This window comes from Syngnathoides biaculeatus, chromosome 16, assembly GCF_019802595.1.
Source record: "Syngnathoides biaculeatus isolate LvHL_M chromosome 16, ASM1980259v1, whole genome shotgun sequence".
NCBI lineage: Eukaryota > Metazoa > Chordata > Actinopteri > Syngnathiformes > Syngnathidae > Syngnathoides > Syngnathoides biaculeatus.
Genome location: NC_084655.1, coordinates 18,189,071 through 18,208,118, shown reverse-complemented (window position 1 = coordinate 18,208,118; position 19,048 = coordinate 18,189,071). Strand labels below are relative to the sequence as shown.

At 45.7% G+C, this 19,048-nt stretch overlaps 2 protein-coding genes across 2 annotated transcripts in view; one reads left to right on the top strand and one right to left on the bottom strand.

Annotated features, from left to right (window-relative positions):
- si:busm1-163l24.3 (uncharacterized) overlaps window positions 1–12,294 on the top strand; it is a 40,912-nt gene extending 28,618 nt beyond the window's left edge. The window contains exon 7 of the mRNA XM_061845548.1: window positions 10,274–12,294. The gene's annotated coding sequence lies outside the window, so the exon portion shown is untranslated. The remainder of the gene's footprint in view (window positions 1–10,273) is intronic.
- LOC133514150 (synaptic vesicle membrane protein VAT-1 homolog) overlaps window positions 1–19,048 on the bottom strand; it is a 46,289-nt gene that overhangs the window by 21,468 nt on the left and 5,773 nt on the right. The window contains exon 2 of the mRNA XM_061845557.1: window positions 8,016–8,223. Coding sequence (XP_061701541.1) covers window positions 8,016–8,223 — 208 coding nt within the window. The remainder of the gene's footprint in view (window positions 1–8,015; window positions 8,224–19,048) is intronic.

Here is a 19,048-nt window from a genome sequence, read left to right as displayed (position 1 = left end):
TCTATCTAAAAATGTAAAAAAAAAAAAAAAAATACCTAAATACACAAGAGACAGAACAAGCGCAAAAATAATTTTGCCCATTTTTGGAGAGAGAAAACGATAATTTATATGCATTCATGAGTGCAACACGGGCCTGTTGTGTACGTAGTGTGGTGGTTGTGTGCGTGTGTGTGTGTGCGGTCTTAACGTGTCTTGATAACACATTTCCTGTAAAGTGGTTGATTTGATACCAAAGTCGGTGTGCTCTGTTCCCGCGTCTACATTAAACACCAAAAGGAGAAAATGTTTACAACTGACCTTAATCCTCCCTACCTGTCTTCCCCCCCTTCCCAAACTCTCAAATCTTGATCCCGAACCTTAACCTGTACTAAATGCCAGACCCTTCCCTAACCTCAAAATCCTACTCAAACTCGCACTTAACCCTTGTCCCTAACGTTCCCTAACCACTAATCGAATCAGACATCAAGTGTGCAGCCCAGTTTCCCCTCGACATTTTGTACATTTCAGTATGTCCGAAATGTGTATTTTATTCCAGATACTTTCTTGCTACCGTGACTCCAAATACTGGAGATAAATTCATTTTTCCTGTTTTGAGATAGTTGGGGTCCAGTTGGGGTCAACAGTCCAGAGCCATGGTGAGCGTGGTAAGGAAGTGAAGAAACTGGTCCAAGCGGGTTGGAAGAGCTGGCTTAAGGTGTCTGGTGCGTTATGTGACAGAAGAGTCTCCGCTAGAATGAAGGGCGAAGTTTATAGAACAGTGGTGAGGCCGGACATGATGAGACTGTGGTACTGAAGAGACGAGAGGAACCAGAACTGGAGGTGGCAGAATGAAGATGTTGAGGTTCTCGCTCGGATTGAGCAGGTTGGATAGGATTAGAAATGAGCTCATTAGAGGGACAGCCAAAGCTGGATGTTTTGGAGACAAGGTTCGAGAGAGCAGACTTTGATGGTTTGGACATGTCCAGAGGCGAGAGAGTGAGGAAATTGGTAGGAGAATGGTAAGGATGGAGCTACCAGGGAAGAGAGCGAGAGGAAGACCAAAGAGAAGGTTGATGGATGTTGTGAGGGAGGACATGAGGACACTGGGTGGTCGAGAGGAAGATTCACGAGATGGGCTTAGATGGAAAAAGATGACACGTTGCGGCGACCCCTAACGGGACAAGCCGAAAGGAAAAGAAGAAGAAGTCATAGTTGGACAGTAAAAGATGATTCCATCATCCTCGTCCACTGTTGCGTACACATTTTAATATCGTAGCGTGAAGAAGCAGCATGAAAGTCTTCCGACCGGGCCGCGCCGTGCCAGAACTCGACTGCTTTACGACTGGTGCAGATTGATAACACATGCTCGTGTTTGTCTGTCACGGGAGTCCTCACACAAAACCAAAGCGGTCTAACGTCATCATTGGACCGTAGGCAGGAATGTGTAGCGTGGGTGTGGTGCCGCGGCGGATGCCAGGCCAAAAGTTCACAAATACTGACCTCGGTTCAGGCAGAGGTCAAAGAGGAAAAGCGGAGTTGCCGAGATGTATCCAAATGTCGTCAGGCCCGTCCACACAGGATTTCCCTCGGGGGCGGGGGGCACAAGAGGGTTAGCAAACGGACGTTTCACCGACGACGGATACGGCGGCGGTCGTGTCGGGGGAGTGGAGGAGGATGCAGATGTGCGCTCCGGTGGGGACGAGAGGCACGGTGGGAGGAAATACAACAAACTATTGTTTGGCAAATAAAGAGGACAGCGTTAGCGGTGGGGCCATGAGAGAGGCAGCTGAGGACTGTTTACGCTTTCTCGAGCCGGACGAGGTGCTTTCGGGGGTCATGTGACGAGAAAAGTTCACGGCGCTTTTTGAGGAAATTGACATTTTGGAAGAATCACATATTCATTTGCGCTGTTTGTGTAAAGCTGTCTAAAAAAAAAAAAATAATAATTCAACAATGGGGCCATACATAAAACGTCAGAACCAGGAAGTAGCCTCTTTAGCTTCACTGGCTCGGATTGCTAAACCGCAGAGGTGGGCAAACTTTTTGATCAATGATAGGCAAAATATATTTATGGTGTACGTAAAAATCTGAGCCTTCTTTTCTGTGACTAGCTAGACTGGGTTTGCAAGTGCAAGTTAGCCCTTTTCGTTTTGTTTCATTTGCGAAACGTACATTAGCGTTAGCATCACCGGCAGAAAACGTTGCTTCACTGAGCAGCGCAACATGCAGCGACATGACTGCTGCCGCCGCTGGCAGGCATTCTAGCATCCCCCCGCCAAGTGCTTCGCGCACTGTAGTTTTGGCGCAACCTTTGGAATTACAACAGTAAACAAAAGAACATGCTCACATTGTCAATATTTAAAGAGGTAGCCCTTCCCAGACCTGTTTAAAAGTAAGCTAACATTAGCAGCTAACCTGGATGGTAGCAGATGGTGCCCATAATTGTCCACTTATATGTTACATTTTCTTTCAAACATGTTTAAATATTCATTGCCTGCATTGTTATTGTAGTTTAGATTACGCCGTGATGCCTGAAGTAATTAAATGGCACCATTTATGTTACATTTTGAAGTAAACACTTGCGCTAGTTATGCTGAAAGGATAAAATGTTCACGCTGAGTAGCTACAAATAATTTGACATTCTCTTGAATTAAACACTCTGTATAATATCTGGAATTAATCTTCTGCGGCCACTAATTACTGTTTTAGCTGAACTCAATTAATGCTAATCTAGAAATGTTAACATTCAGTGGCCAGAAACACAGAATATCTTCAACTAGACAGTCCAAGGCGACCACTAGCAATGCAAATGCTAAAATGCTGACATTCAGTTGTCCTAAACAGGATATCTTGAGCTAAAGCGTTGCGCTAGTAGCCTACTCCGCGGCCTCCGTGACTAGCACAATCTGGCCGCAAAAAATCTAAAAGCAAATTAATAAACCTGCTATTGAATTATTAGCCGCACATATTTAGCATTTTAAGATTCACGTTGAGAATGTGTAAATAGAGTATTTATAACAATTCACACGTGCAGTATATTTGTGCAGTCAGTCGAGATGTTTTGCGTGTTGAATGTTTATGTAACGTCGCTTAGAATAGCCGTTCCGATCATAAATCTCAACGTCGGAATGGGTGGTGGGGCTGACCTCAGTGTCTCATTGTGAGTCTACGTGTGTTACCGTGACTTCATTATTCTGCATCCTGGCACCACCTCAGCTGATAGGGGAGGAATGCGGAGTTCGGCGAGCACGCCGCCGCTTTTTATTTGTCTGCTTCCACTGTCACAGGACGGCTTGTGACGCAAATTGTCCGAATGGCATCGGCAATGCAAAATATATTCGGAGTTCTTGGAACGGGGACATGAAAATGTGAGTATTTATGATGAAAGTGGTAGTAACTGAGGTGTTCCGCGTTGTCATGAAACACACTTCATGGTTTTATATCAAATAAGAGCGCAACATAAGAGGGTTCGGGGTCATAATTTGTCATAATGCTTCCATATTACTGCATCATGGTGAGAGCTGTTAGAAATATTCAGTCCCCGTCACCAAACAGCTACAGTGAAGAAAACAAGTATTTGAACACCACTTTGTATTGCAACTTTTCCCACTTAGAAATCATGGAGGGGTCTGAAATTTTCATCGTAGGTGGGTGCCCACTGTGAGGGAGATAAAGAAATCACTAATTATTATTATTATTTTTTTAAATGATTTATTTGTGTCATGCAGCCGCAAATAAGTATTTGAACACCTGAGAAAACCAATGCTAATATTTGGTCCGGTGGCCTTTCTTTGCAATTACAGAGGTCAAACGTTTCACCAGGTTTGCACACACTGCAGGAGGGATTTTAGCCCACTCCTCCACACAGATCTTGTCTAGAGCAGACAGGTTTCTGGGCGGAGTTTCAGCTCCCTCCAAAGATTTTCTATTGGGTTTAGATCTGGAGACTGGCTAGGCCACGCCAGAACCTTGATATGCTTCTCACGGAGCCTTGGTTTTCCTGGCTGTGTGCTTCGGGTCATTGTAATGTTGTTAAGACCCAGCCGCGACCCATCTTCAATGCTCCCACACAAATAAATCATTAAAAAAAAATCATACATTGTGATTTCTGGATTTTTCTTTTTAGATGATCTCCCTCGCAGTGGGCATGCGCCTATGATGAAAATTTCCGACCCCTCCGTAGTTTCTACGCGGGAGAATTTACAATACAGCAGGGTGTTCAAATACTTGTTTTCTTCACTGTACCCCTCATTGCAATGATGATGATATTCATGGAAAAAAATCTGATTAACCCAATATTTTAGCCCTACAACGATACACATCAGTGCAACACATTATCACCACCATACCCAGGTGGTAGAATATATTCAATAAACAATATGAAACCTCGGGTGTAATTTCCTCGGTGATATTGCAAAAAATGAGGTAAGGAGGCCCGCACTGTTGGCGGCGCTTCCCGTCACCGCCGTTCCCTTTAATCTCTTTAATCACGCAACATCAGGAGCAATTTTTGACGGGCTCAGATGGCGAAAACACCCACCGACTCACAGCCTGAGGCGCCGTGTGAGCCCACTGAAAGTACTACGAGTAGTGTGCACTACCGCAACAAAATATTGCTTTTTTATCCTGTCGATTATGACATACTGTTAATTTGAGACATAAAACCATTAAGGTGAGTTTGCAGTTACAAACAAAAAAGGTCAAATTTGTTAAAACTGTCAGTATGACCTGACAGTTGTACATGGGTAAAATAATCTGGAAAAAAAATAATAAATCGACCCTCTCTCATCCTATCATGTGCCTCTAATTGGATTTGTCTGTTACTTTCGGGCTTCAGGAGCTTTGCCGAAAGTATTACCTGAATCAAATCAATCACAAAAACTGCCTTCTAAAAAAGACATCGAGAGTGAAGTCTCGTATGTGTCAAGCAGACCAGGAAAAGGTCATCCATGCTTTTATCTCAAGTAGACTTGCCTATTGTAATAGTCTTCTGACTGGACTCCCCGAAACGAGTATTAAACAGCTGCAGCTCGTGTTCTGACCAAAACAAAGCGGTCCGAGCATATAAATCCAATCCTCAAGTCCTTGCACTGGCTTCCAGCCCCAAGTGTGAATGTTTTTAAATCCAGGTTGAAAACTCTTCTTTTTTTTTTTTCTCATGCTATCCACTTTTGATCATATTACTTGCAATGTATGCGGTTTTAATTGTCTTTTTTTTAAATATTGTGTTTGTCATTTTTATTGTTATTTTTATCCCGTTTTAACCGTTTTATCTCTTTGTTTTCAAATGTCTTTAATCATGTAAAGCACATTGCGTTACCTCGTGTATGAAATGCGCTATACAAATAAATTTGCTTTGCTTTGAATATTCACCTTCAGAGAATAAAAATAATCTCCACCCTTGTTTGGCAACATTTGGGCAGAAGACTAAAAAAAAAAAAAATTGCATCTGAGGTGAGAAACGACAATGCTAAATAGAAAGAGACAAAACAAATCTGCAAAGAGGATTCAACTATGAGCCGTAATTAGCTACATTTCTTTCACCGCTATTTTTATCACCTTTTTAAATGAGTTTTAATTGATTATATATCTCCAAAAACCTTCAAAGCGCTACAAATATGTCATGCTACCAACATAGTAGCAGTTTCTTGTTTGCAGCGCTAATGCTAGCTTACAGTGCTAATGTTATCTTAGTATCGCCAGTGCTGCGATTTTGTTGAAACTTTATACGTTTTCTCTCTGACAATTCATCAAAACTACTCACTTTAATCATCCCATACCTTAAATCAGCAAACCGGTTAGCGGGGTTAATAAATATTTGGCTTTGGTGGAAATTTGAGAGGCCGAGGGATTAGAGAAGCGAATCTACGTTCAAGTCTTGCTATCGGTTACACGGAAAAACTTCCCCTTTACTCGCAGTTGACATGGGAGTGTAAATATAAATTCAGCGGTGTTAATTGGAGACTTGAGAAAACTAAGGCTGAACTTTATATACGAATCACGTAACAGGAAAGTTGAGTATCGATGACATGCGGTACGTAATGGCAGCTGGTGGGCAGTCCCGAAGAACTGCCTCTCAGGTTATCGTGGTTCCTAGTTTTCTCAGATGAGAAAATCACATTTCCGCGCTACGGTTCCGACAGTGTACGCATAACGCCTCATCGGGGTTCTGAGACTTGGACTCCGTGCAAACTTTTGGGGTGTTGCCCATCGCTCATCTCCCAAGAAACCAAACCTGCGCTGGTTTCTACTCCAAACCGTTTCGACCTGGGCAGAAAACGCAGCTCCGGTTTCAGTCCGGACCTCACTTCTCGTTCCACGCACACCCACACGCTGTCCCTAAAGCCTCTGGATCCTGCTCGGAATCCCCGGGCCCAGTAAAAGGATGAAAACTCAAAAGACGACTCAGTAATGTGTTTTCCTGCTCTCCAGCTGCCTCAAGCAGGAGCAAAAAATTGAATGCGCTCATCAGGCTCGCTGCAATACACCCCAAAACAGGTGTTAATATTTCCTCCAGACCAGCAGTTTTTCCCTACCCGTCCAAGCCAATGCACACTCAACTCCACGAGGGGGATCAGAATCAGAATCGAAATTTACGAAAACATATTAAAAATACTATGGAACGGAATACTTTTGGAGCGTGAAACAAGTGAGGTTTCCCATGGAGTATTTAATTCTAGGTTAATGTGAAATTGTTAGAAAACGATGCCCGACCACATATGGGCACAGTTCATAATCTTCAATAACATATTTTGTTACAGTTGAAAATTTTGAATGTGAAATAGTTTAGCTCGGCACCTCGGGCTTTGCTGTTATGCTTTTTTTTTCCCCCTTTCTTCCGTTTTATTGGAAAAGACGTTCATCCACAAAATTGCTATAAAATGTCAACGAGTAATAGAAAATGGTACGTTAATATTCCAAATCACGTACTCCACACACACACACACACACATGTTTATCTTTTCTGCCCATGACACGGCGGCAGCTAGGATGGGTGGGTGAAGATCGGCTACTTTCAAGCAACGGCTGGACTGCACGACCTGAAACACGATAACCGTAATTCCCGGCCTACAGAGTGCACCTGGTTATAAGCCTCACCCGGTACATTTGTAAAGGAAATACCATTTGGGGCGGCACGTTGGATCAAAGGGTAAAGCGTTGGACTCAAAGTTCTGAGGACCCGGTTTCAATCCCGGACCCGCCTGTGTGGAGTTTACATGTTCTCCCCGTGCCCGCGTGGGTTTCCTCCGGGCACTCCGGTTGCTTCCCGCATCCCAAAAAACATGCAACAATAATTGGACACTCGAAATTGCCCCTAGGTGTGATTGCGAGTGTGACCGTTTGTCTCTATGTGCTCTGCGATTGGCTGGCAAACAGTTCGGGGTGGACCCCGCCTCCTGCCCGTTGACAGCTAGGATAGTCTCCTGCACTCCCCGCGACCCTTGTGAGGATAAGCGGCAAAGAAAACGGATTGATGGATACCATTTGAAAACCACATTGAAACACGAGATATTTACGAAGAAAGACGGTAAATAGAGAGATTAATGCTAACACTGGAATCTCGCTAACACTAATGCTAGCGCTGCGCTAACGCCACGCGAACAGGGCCGTTTTAAAAAAAAAACACGTTAAAAATCACTGAGACACGGTAGTCACACGCTAGCGCAGCGCTAACAGGGCCAAACCGGTAAAAGTCACTTCCTCGGCACATATATTCCACCGGTCTCACTCTTACCTTCTCCGCTTGAGTGCCCCCCCGCCCTTGCGGCCGTTAAGACAAAATGCACAAATTAGCCGTATCAGTGCACGAACCGCAGGGTTGAAAGCGTGCGGAAAAAAGTCACGGTTTATAGGCCGGAAATTACGGTAGACTTGAAGTTAATATTTTGCGATGCACAGATTAACCTCAGTGTTGGTGTTTGTGATTAGTATTCGGGTTAGGGTGTGTCCACATACATGGATTTGCGCAGTAATTGAGTATCATAATGCGCATGAAATCATTTCAAAGAGGGCGAAGTACGTGAGACGTGGTTTACCTGCAGCCGAGTGGATGAGGACGCTCTGGTTGGGTCGCAGGTGACCGAAATCAAACAGCATCATGTACGCGGTGATGTAGTTGACCGGCAGGGCGGCGGCCTCCTCGAAGCTCATCCCGTCGGGCATCAGGAAGGTGTGGTTGGCCGGCACTGCCACCACCTCCTGCCACAGCCCGAAGCGACTCAGCACCATCACCTTGTCGCCCACCTGGGGAAACCACGACGCGTACGGGCCATCACTACGAATTCTCAATTCAAAACAAAGAAATCGAAGCGCCGTGACGGATCGGCGGGTATGCTGTGACAAATTATCCAATTTTGCCTAAATTAGTGCAGGGATGGTCTGAATATTTTTTTTTTCAGGGACTGAGCCCTGACGTGAGTAGTTGAAGGACCATCCCCCACCCCCCATAACCTTCCCATTTAAATTTATTAATTTACAAACAACGATGATCCCGAGACATACAAAAATATCAATTGAATACATCTTACAACATTATCTTTATGAAGCAGGGGTGTCAAACTCAATTTTCTCATGGACCGCGTTGTGGTTCCAGTTTCCCTCGGGGGGCCGTTATGACTAAAACAAAAATATTTCATCGTCTCATCGCATTTACATCATCAATTTATTATCTACTTTTGGAATCAGAAATCACGGGTAATGTGTTTTGCAACTATTCATGTTTGGTAACACAAAAATGCTTGTCATATCTCAACTTTATCATTTATCATGCATGACAATTTGACATTTTTGCACAGATTTTTACAAGAATAATTGAAATTGACACTCTAGATTTGACTTCCAAGGGCCACGTAAAATCATCTGGCGGACCGGATCTGGCCCCCGGCCTTGAGTTTGACACCTGTGTTATAAAGAAATGGAAAAATGCAAACTCCCATTTACAATCCAGGCTAAACTTAGCTCCTCCCTGACATACAAAGATATTAGTTTCTCACTCAAGATCCGTCACTTCCAATTATTCCTAACCAGAGTTTTGGGTTTCAAAGAGAAAAACATGAATAGGTGAATCTATGAGATTAGGCAGGGGTTCGCCGTCTCTGCAGTATTTTTTTGTGAAATGTTTGATTGGTGGCGGGACGCTGTGAGTATTTTCTAAAGCAATATATACAGTGAAGAAAATAAGTATTTGAACACCCTGTTTGACCTCTGTAATTGCAAACAAAGGCGACTGTACCAAATATGAACATTGGTTTCCTCAGGTGTTCAAATAGTTATTTGCAGCTGTATCACACAAATAAATTGTTAAAAAAAAAATCATACATTGTGATTTCTGGATTTTTCTTTTTATATTATCTCTCGCACAGTGGACATGGCCCTTCGATGAAAATTTCCGACCCCTCCATGATTTTGAAGTGGGAGAACCCGCAATGTAGCAGGGTGTTCAAATACTTCTTTTCTTCACTGTAGCTGCCTTAGCTCAGTAAAGTTTGGAAAACAGCGTTCTGTATAGTTGAGCTTTCGGGGGGGGACATGTTTCAGCCTTTCCTATTTATTTTCGGCAGGAAGGCGGAGAGAATTCTTGCCCGGGCTGAGATGCAATCAGCACTATCGGTAAGACTGTTGCCAAACTTTACCGCCGCTGACATCGCGACGTGTTTTGACTATTGAGAGCGCCGCAAAAAGTACTTCCATCAGCACGGCAACGCGTCACTCTCGAGTTGACGCACTCACGATTGATTAAGCAGAAAGCGCTGTCAGCCTGAAGATGGAAATGGAGCCAGGGATCGGTCTATTACCTGTGTGCAACGGGACCCCCCCCCCAAAAAAAAAAAAAAAAAAAAACATTTGATGAATTTCTTTGTTTATGCGGCCTTTTTGACAGCGTCTGGATCTTTTCCCTGCTGGCGTTTTTTTTTTTTTTTTTTTTGTGGTCACCACAAGGGCAGACGTGCAAAAATGCTCCCTGGCCTTGAAGGCTTTGCGCTGCGCAAAGAATGAAAAACAACAACAACACTTTCGCAACTCTTGGTGACTCTTTGAACGATCCGCGTTGCTCACGGATTATCCTGCGTGTTCCAGCTTCATTTATTCATCCATCCATTTTCTTCACCGCTTATCCTCATGAGGGTCGCGGGGCGCGCTGGAGCCTCTCCCAGCTGTCAATGAGGTGGGGTACACCCTGAACTGGTTGCCACCCAATCGCAGGGCACATCGAGACCGACAGCCACGCTCACAATCACACCTATGGGCAATTTAGACTGTCTAATTAATGTTGCATGTTTTTGGGATGTGGGAGGAAACCGGAGTGCCCGGAGGAAAACCCACGCAGGCACGGAGAGGACATGCAAACGCCACACAAGTCAGGGCCGGGATCGAATCTGCATCGTCAGAACTGCGAGGCCAACGCTTTAACAGCTGATCCACCGTGCCGCCAAAGTCCAAATCATCCGGTAATTTTTCAAATATTTATTTTCTTGCAACTGTCGAAAAAAATGAGCTTTTGGTTGAAGTTAGAAAAGAGTCATCTCCTACCCGTTTCCTGTATTTCCCTCCTTGCTTTGGTACCCTTGCATACTGCGTATTTGATTTTTGTCACTCATTTTTGGCCGGCAACCAGTTCAATTGGCTTTGTTTAGCCTGGATTGTTAGTGGAAATGAAGCCGTGCGAGTACACGTGAGTGTAGTTTTTTTTTTTTTAAATCCAATCATCTTTCAGCCATTTATCTCTTTAAGCCTAAAGTCGGAAGAAGAGTTTCAAATGATCGTGTGGAGTTTTTGTGGGTTTTGTCCGGGTACTCCGGTTTCCTCCCACATCCCAAAAACATGCGATATTAATTGGACACTCTAAATTGCCCCTAGGTGTGACTGTTTGTCTCCATGTGCCCTGCGATTGGCTGGCGACCAGTTCAGGCCGTACCCGGCCTCCTGCCTGGAGATAGCTGGGTAGGCTCCAGCACTCCCTTGACCCTCGTGAGGATAAGCGGGGGGTTTGTAATAGCTAGCGTAAGCGTCCGTTTCCTGCGCACTTCCTCCCTGCGAGCGGCCCGTCGTCTCGTCGTTTGGTCCTTATCAAAGCGGGGATCCTCCGCCAAGTGCCCAACGAGCCTTTTGGCCCTTTTGCCGTAAACTTCCCCGCCGCGAGGGGGGGGCACAGGAAACAGAGACAACTGCGGCCTTCTCGCCTTCTTCCTGTTTTTTTTCCTCCCTTTTCGAAAAGACTCTCCCTCCTCCTCCTCCTCCCCTGCAGTCCTCACTTTTTCTCTTCCCTTCTTTCTCTTTCACTTCCCGACAGCGGCGTAACTTTAGAACATTTTCCTTCCCCCTTTCTCGAGTGCGTCCCTCTTCCTGTCTTTCGATTTCTTCATCCCCCGACTGTCTCGTTCTGAAAGACCCCGTCGTCCTCGTCAAGCAGACAGGACAATGGGGGCCCATCTCCCCCCACCCCCCTCTGGCTCCCCTCCACTCATCATCAGGCCTGCCAGATTCTTCCCCATGGCTGAGCATAAGACAAGCGCACTCCTCCTGGGAACAAACCGGCTCCGCTCGCCCCCCCCCAACGGTCCGGAGGGACCCATGCGTCTTTCTGTCCATCGGCTCCAATTAGAGACAGCTCCCCTTTTTTCTTCCTTTGCTTCACAAATTACACTTTTCCCTTTTTTCATTCCTTTGTTAGTCATGCCGACTTCGTGAGGGGGGCGGGGGGGGTGAACGCATCAGGCGTGCTGGCTTCACTTGCCAGAACAATACAATGCAAGACAGAGGTGGCGGCGGCGACATTTACGGGAGAGCGACGTGACTCACGCAGACATTTCAGCACTTCTTCTTCTTCTTCTTCTGTGCCCACGTAAATCATGTGAGCGGCACTCAAATCCGAGCTAGACGACCTTGTGACACTCGCGTAACGCACGTACCTATAACAAGCACATTTCTGGGAAGTCGCCGCCGGGGTCAGCAAAGCCGCATGTGCGTTCGCCGACTGACTCATTGAATGGTGATTCGATTCGGGGCGCTGCGCGGGTCGGCGGCTTCGCAGGTTGATGAGCTCAGCGGAAAAAAAAAAAAAAACGAGGTTTTTCGCCTCGAGGCCACGTGGAGCCAGATTTGAAGTTTGGTTTGGATTTTTTTTTTTTTCTTTTCCCCGCTTCTGTTGACACGATGTTCACTTCTTGGGAGAATCAACTTTCGATTGATTGGTTCATAAACCACAGTAATGCGGTAGCGTTAACAGTAGCAATATCCATCCGTTTTCTTCACCGCTTATCCTCATGAGGGTCGCGGGAGAGTGCTGAACTGGTTGCCAACCAATCGCAGGGCACATAGAGACAAACAGTCGCACTCACAATCACACCTAGGGGCAATTTATCCATCCATCCATTTTTTTTTCACACCTATGGAAAATTTTGTGTCCAATTAATGTTGCATGTTTCTTGGGGATGCGGGAGGAAACCGGAGTGCCCACCCGGAGGAAACCCACGCATGCTCGGGGAGAGCATTCAAACTCCACACAAGTGGGGCCGGGATCGAACCCGAGACCTCAGGCCAACGCTTTACCAGCTGAGCCACCGTGCCACCGACAGTAGTAATAGTCATCATTTGAAAAAAAAAAAAAAAAAAAAAGAATAAAAGAAATGTCGCAATAGGGGCAGGAGATGGGAGGAAGTGCAGTAATGCACGAGGGGCAAAATATGTCTTATATGTTCTGCTGTTCACGGTTGGATGCCACAGGCAAGAAAAACGCTTGGAAATTTACCATCCGTGTCCATGTCTAAGACACTTGATTTGGACGAGGCCTCATTTGGGAAAATTCCCAAATAGCAGCCCAAAACGCCTCCTCCGTGCCAGGACGGACAGCTCCCCGTTTGTTCCACTTCGGGCGGGGGGGCTTTTGCCTTTTGCGTGCGTTTTTGCAGCCAATCTCACGCGCATCACTTGAATCTGGTGTGAGGGGCTGAGTTTTATTTTTACTTGCCAGGGCGGCCCCGCCTGTGTGGAGTTTGCATGTTCTCTCTCGTCACGGTGGCTCGGCTGGTAAAGGGTTGGCCTCGCAGTTCTGATGTCCCAGGTTCAATCCCGGACCCGCCTGCGTGGAGATTGCATGTTCTTGTGGGTTTTCTCCGGGCCCTCCCACATTCAGAAACATGCAACATTAATTGGACACTCTAAATCGCCCCGAGGTCTGATTGTGGGTGTGGCTGTTTGTCTCTATGTGCCCTGCGATTGGCTGGCAACCAGTTCAGGGTGTACCCCGCCTCCTGCCCGTTGACAGCTGGGATAGGCCCCAACACTCCGCGCAACCCTCGTGAGGATAAGCAGTGAAGAAAATGGATGGATGGAAAATACTTCGTAGGCGTGAATGGTTGCTTGTCTACATGTGCTCTGCGATTGGCTGGCAACCAGTTCAGGTTGTACCCCGCCTCCTGCCCGTTGACAGCTGGGAAAGCCTTCCCGCGACCCATGTGAGGATAAGCAGTGAAGAAAATGGATGGATAGATAAATTGCCCCAAGGTGTGATTGTGAGTCTGTCTCCATGTGCCCAGCAATTGCCTGGTAACCACTTCAGGGTCTACCCGGCCTCCTGCCTTCTGCCCGTTGACAGCTGGGACAGGCTCCAGCACTCCCCGTGACACTCATGAGGATAAGCGGGAAAAAAATGGATATGGATGATGGCAAGGACTCTCCGTGCGGTTCCCAAGGTGTTCTAGCGCCGCAACAACGAGGGGGCCACGCCCTGCCCACAGCAGCCGCGACAAGGAACCCTTAAGTGCCGTTCTTTTGCGCTTGACCGATTTGATTATGCAAATGAGGCACAATCACACTTCACTTACGTCCGAATTATGCAAAATAAAAATGATGAGGGCAGCACATGGAGAAAGCTGAGGAGGGACATAGTAAATGACAACTGAGTGGGGGGGGGGGGTCTATATGCAAAAAAAAAATGGGGATTTAGACAAAAGGGAGGGCTGGAGGAAATACCAGAACCACAAAGCCAGCCAAGGGTAATTGAGAACATATGGGTTCGATCCGACCAATACTTTGCAAAGAACCCGGCGGGTGGATGGAAAAAAAAAAAAAAGAATAAAAAGTGCTGATGCGCGCCGTCACAAGAGTTTCGATGTGATTTGTGATCCCCCCCCCTCACCCTCTCACACACTTCCTGCCTCCTCCCCCCTTTTTCCTCGCTTGTTCACTGTCACAGTGGTCCAAAAAAAGGCTCCTTCTTAAGGTCATTCCGGGTGACTCGTCTTCAAAGTCTTCGTCGGCAGGACGCTTTTTAGTGTTTGTTCCACTCAGAGAAATACAATGCAAGAGGAAGAAAAACAAATAAGTAGCCAAGAGAAGTGGCGCGTTCGTCACCATCCGCAACGTAAACGAGGATGTCAAAGACTTTTTTTTCTACCACTTTAGCGGGCGATCAGAGCCCGCGCCGGGCCGGGCTCGTCCGCGTGACCTCAGAACGGGACGCCAGTCGCTAATTATTCAGCCGCGGTACGAGAAGCTCGAGTCGGGTTCGGAGGCCGAAATCCCGAGAGGAGCTGGCGACGGCGCTGTCACGGCGGAGTCAAGGCGCCAAATCACTCGTTGAAAATAATAGTTATTACTTCCTGGTTTTTGGAGAATGACAAGATGATTGGAGAATACTTTTTAGCATTTGGCATAAAGGAAATTGTCAAACCGAGGAAACACACTCCTCTAACTCAGGAGTGACTCAGTTTTTATCGTTGGCCACATTGTGGTTAGCGTTTCCTTCTGAGGGCCGTTATGAACGTGAAAGCGTGAAAATCTTCACCCTAAACATATTTACACTTACTTAAAGGTCAAGTGTCATCCCGATAAACATTTGAAAATAGATCTTGTAATGAAAAATACGTATAACATTATTCACTTCAATGTCTGTACGAAAAAATAAATATGAGCGGGAAGTTGCGGAAGTCTCCTTTGACGTCCAAGTGGTCGCCATATTGGCTGCTTCTTCTGTCCGTGATGTCACACTGGGACATTGGTGATTGAAAACACGCTGTGCCACCTACTGTGGGAGACGGACACGCCCCTTCTGACACGGAAGGTCGTTTCGAAGAAGAGAACATCTCACAACAGAGTGAAGTGACCGGGGCGATATTACCCTATCGTTTTGAGCCGTATTTAGATGATATGCGGATCACGGCCAAATCGCATGCAGCCAAACCAGCTCCCCGCCCGATCCACCTCCGCTCGGCGGTGATGAAAACAATGCCGCCGGCGAGGGACGAGGACATGAGATGATCCACCGCGCCCGGCACCGCGACGAGCCACCCCGGCCGAAGCCGTGTCAACAAGGCCTGCGGAGGCCGTCCTTCACCGGCTGCTGCACGGAAGCCTTCCAATGTGCACGTCGACACATTTAGCACACCTGATTTACGGATTACATCCCCCCCACTCCCGTTTTTTTTTTTTTTTTTTTTTTTTTTTTTTGTAGCTGTATACACACCTACCTGTCATTTGGAACCCACAAATCTCTGGTCCTCTGCACCCGTGCAATCCGTTTTTCACGACGAACCGGGTTTCTTGCAAACTTATGAATGGTAAATCCATCCTCCCGAGTGTTCGAACAATATCCAGCAATACAACGATCCGGCATTTTGGCTAACACGAAGGAACAACGAGCTACCATCCAGCAGGTAAAACAGGTAAAAACAGACGAGACCGCTTGAGTGCGCTACTGCCCTGTACGTCACTTCCTGCTTTTTCTCCAAAACAAATCCCTCGAGAGGATTTTCATGGTGGGAGTTACATAAAGCCTTAGAAATCATATGGTGAAAAAATGGATGGGTCCATACCGGCTGCCATTTTTTCATTAATAACATACTAAAAATCATGCATTTCATGACAGTGGACCTTTGAAATTTTTGGAATGAGAAATCAACGGTAATGGATTTTTCATCTCCAGTACTGTTGATGTTTGGCCACTCAAAAATGCTTGCAATACTCCAATGTTATCATTTATAATGATAATTAGAAATGTTGGTACAGATTTGAACAAAAATCGTGGAAGTTGATACATGTGATTCGCCTTCGCGGGCCACATGAAATCATGCGGCGGGCCGGATCTGGCCCCCAGGCCTCGAGTTTGACACCTGCGCGTTAAGCGTATCATATTTCCGTTTATTTTCTGGTCGAGGAAGGATGAGCGTCCCGCTTTTGCTATCGGACAGAAGGGTGAGGCGGTTCTGTCAAAAGGTTAAAAAAAGAAAAAAAAGAAAGCGAGTTCCTCAAAGGAAAAAAAGGGAAATAAACTGCAGTGTCATATTCGCTTGGTTTTCGTGCCACTTTGCTGGGGCAAGTTTTCAGAACCATAACATTTCTGACATTATGCACTTCCAACACAAAATAATTTGCCCCTTTGTGTCTTCTGATGCTCAGAAAAAGATAGATAAGACCTCACCACTGAACTCCGAGGCAGGTCTCGGAACAAAAACGGTTTTTGTTTGCTCGTTAGCAAGCTACATCACGTTTCACCAACGATTACGTAAGCGATAGTTCCATCCCAACCACACACACAAAAAAAAAAAAAATGAAAAAAAATAAATAAATTAAAAATCAACAAAGCAGCAGATGGGTGCAAATTCAAATCTGATTTCCTGGTATTAGCTTCCAGCTCAGTGTAAATACATCAAGTGTCCCATGAAAGTATGTATTTAGTAGTTATGTATTTGAAAAATTACAAGTATCTGCATACCACTCCAACAAATACTGAATAAAACAGGCCAATAGGAAAGTACTAATTGGTATTTCTACAGGTTGCAACGAAGAGAAATGCACCCCAAGCGTCGTTGCACTTCATTTTTTCAAAATCATGCTAACAGTATGCTGTTTATTGTTTCAGAAAGATGTTATACGATGATTATTAATGGATGAAGTGATTTGGGATCATAGTTTGGGGTATATTTATTTGTTAAAATAATACTGTATAGGCAATTGCAAATATTTTTTGTGGGTATCCATCACTTGCAATTCATGTCTACTGTACAAATACTCATAACAAATATGAGTAAAACACACAGTTTAGAGAACCGTTTATTACACGCGTTTCCCCAAAACGGCCTGTTGCCTTCGGTTACGCTGTCACAAAAACACGTTTTCAATCGCATCCTGCCTCGAAGGCTCGCTGTCAGAAAGTCTTTCGAACACGTGGTTAAGTGTTGTGGAAAAAAACAAAACCATCACATCACGTCAAGAAATTGGGGGGGGGGGGGGGGGGCTCCGGTTTATATTTTCTCATCCGAGGTTCCAAAAGATCTCTTTCCATTAGCTAGATTGGCTCTTAATTCTATCAGCGAGGGCGGAGGCGACGACAAGCCGCGTTTGCATTTTGACCTTTCAATCCAATCGACTTGAGGGACAATGTTGGGAAAAAAAAAAAAAAAAGCCTCAAAAGATTGCCGGTCCCACCGCTGGGTCCGTCTGACCTGTCACAGATTGTAATCCAATCAATCGCCAGGGATGCAAAAAAAATTTTTTAAAAACAAATTCAGTCAGATTAGCAAAGCACACCCAATCAGACATTTTCACTTATAATATCAATGAGGGGATTGATGTTTGTACTATGACAAAAAAAAAATAAAATAAGGCCTGATGAAAAAAACTAATGAGTCATCAAGAGCTTAATTGTAGCCTGGTTGAATTGGCTAAAACTGATGAGGATGATGTCATCGAGTGTATGACTTATCATGTTTTGTAACCCTCCTGCTCCTGTTACATTTATATGCCATCTTCCTAACTAATGTATTTAAAATATAGCTAACAGCGAGATACGTTTGTGTTGAAGCTGTTCGGGTTGAACGCGCGCAACACCGAACAGCAACACGTGGCTAAGAGAAGCTATTGGAGCTAACGTGCTACGTTCACGGGCCAAGTTCAGTTCTGGGTAACATCGGTCGACAATGTGGTTAACAAAAACTCTTAAAAGCACCAACTTGCCTTGCTCTTTGGGTTCAATTAGAGCTGACAACATGTTTAAGGTCCAAGTAGACCCAAAGTGGACCTCCAAAACAATAGCTGAAATCTGTGAAGTGGCAGTCACGTCTTTTTATTACAATACATATTTTAAAGCAGTATGAATCTCTCTAGTTCCCCGTTTTGTGATCTTTCCCACAGTTATGATTCATTACCTCTACCATGATCATAAATATTTTTAGTGATGACATCACCATTGTCCTCACAGTTCTGAGGTCCTTGGTTCAATCGCGGACCTGCCTGGGTGGAGTTTGCATGTTCTCCCCGTGCCCGCACGGGTTTTCTCTGGGCACTCCGGTTTCGTCCCACATCCCAAAAATATACAAGATTAATAGGACATTAAATTGCCCCTAGGTGTGATTGCGAGTGCGGCTGTTTGTCTCCACGTGCCCTGCGATTGGCTGGCAACAGGTTCAGGGTGTACCCCGCCTCCTGCCCGTTGACAGCCGGATAGGCTCCTGTGTTAAGCGGGGCCGGAGCACATGCCAGGAGGGGCGTGGCCTGCTCACCGCTCTGGGCGGTGCCACCTCTGGCACTCGTCACAGCTGTTGCGCATTCGGCATGTTAATTGACCACGTCAGAGTTTACGTCACGGGCGTTTGCCAGTTCACTGAGTTTGCACCGGGTCACCGGGTGCGGACACTACTTCTGCAATAAAACCCGCTAGACATTATGCCTCTGTCTCGGGGACCTGCATTTGTGTCCTCCCCCGCACCGATGGTCCGTGACAGGTCTCCAGCGCTCCTGCGACCCTCATGAGGATAAATGGTTAGGAAAATGGATGGATGGATGGATGTGCATCCCCATTCCACAATTCTTACACCTCCGATTATCGGAGCACACCACACACAGTATGACCAAAACTGTTAATTGCCAGATTTTCTACCTTTGTGCGTCGAATCCAAAACATGATTCCAATCTTTTAAGACAAGAAAAATATTTATGTACCAGGCCTTTAGCGCAGAGACAGCATATGCTCCAATTAAAGGCACACATACCGCTAACAGAGCCTAATAAGTATTGAAAAATAGACAACATGTTCTGGTCTGATTGTGTTCTAGTCGATCTTTTCTTGAAAGCG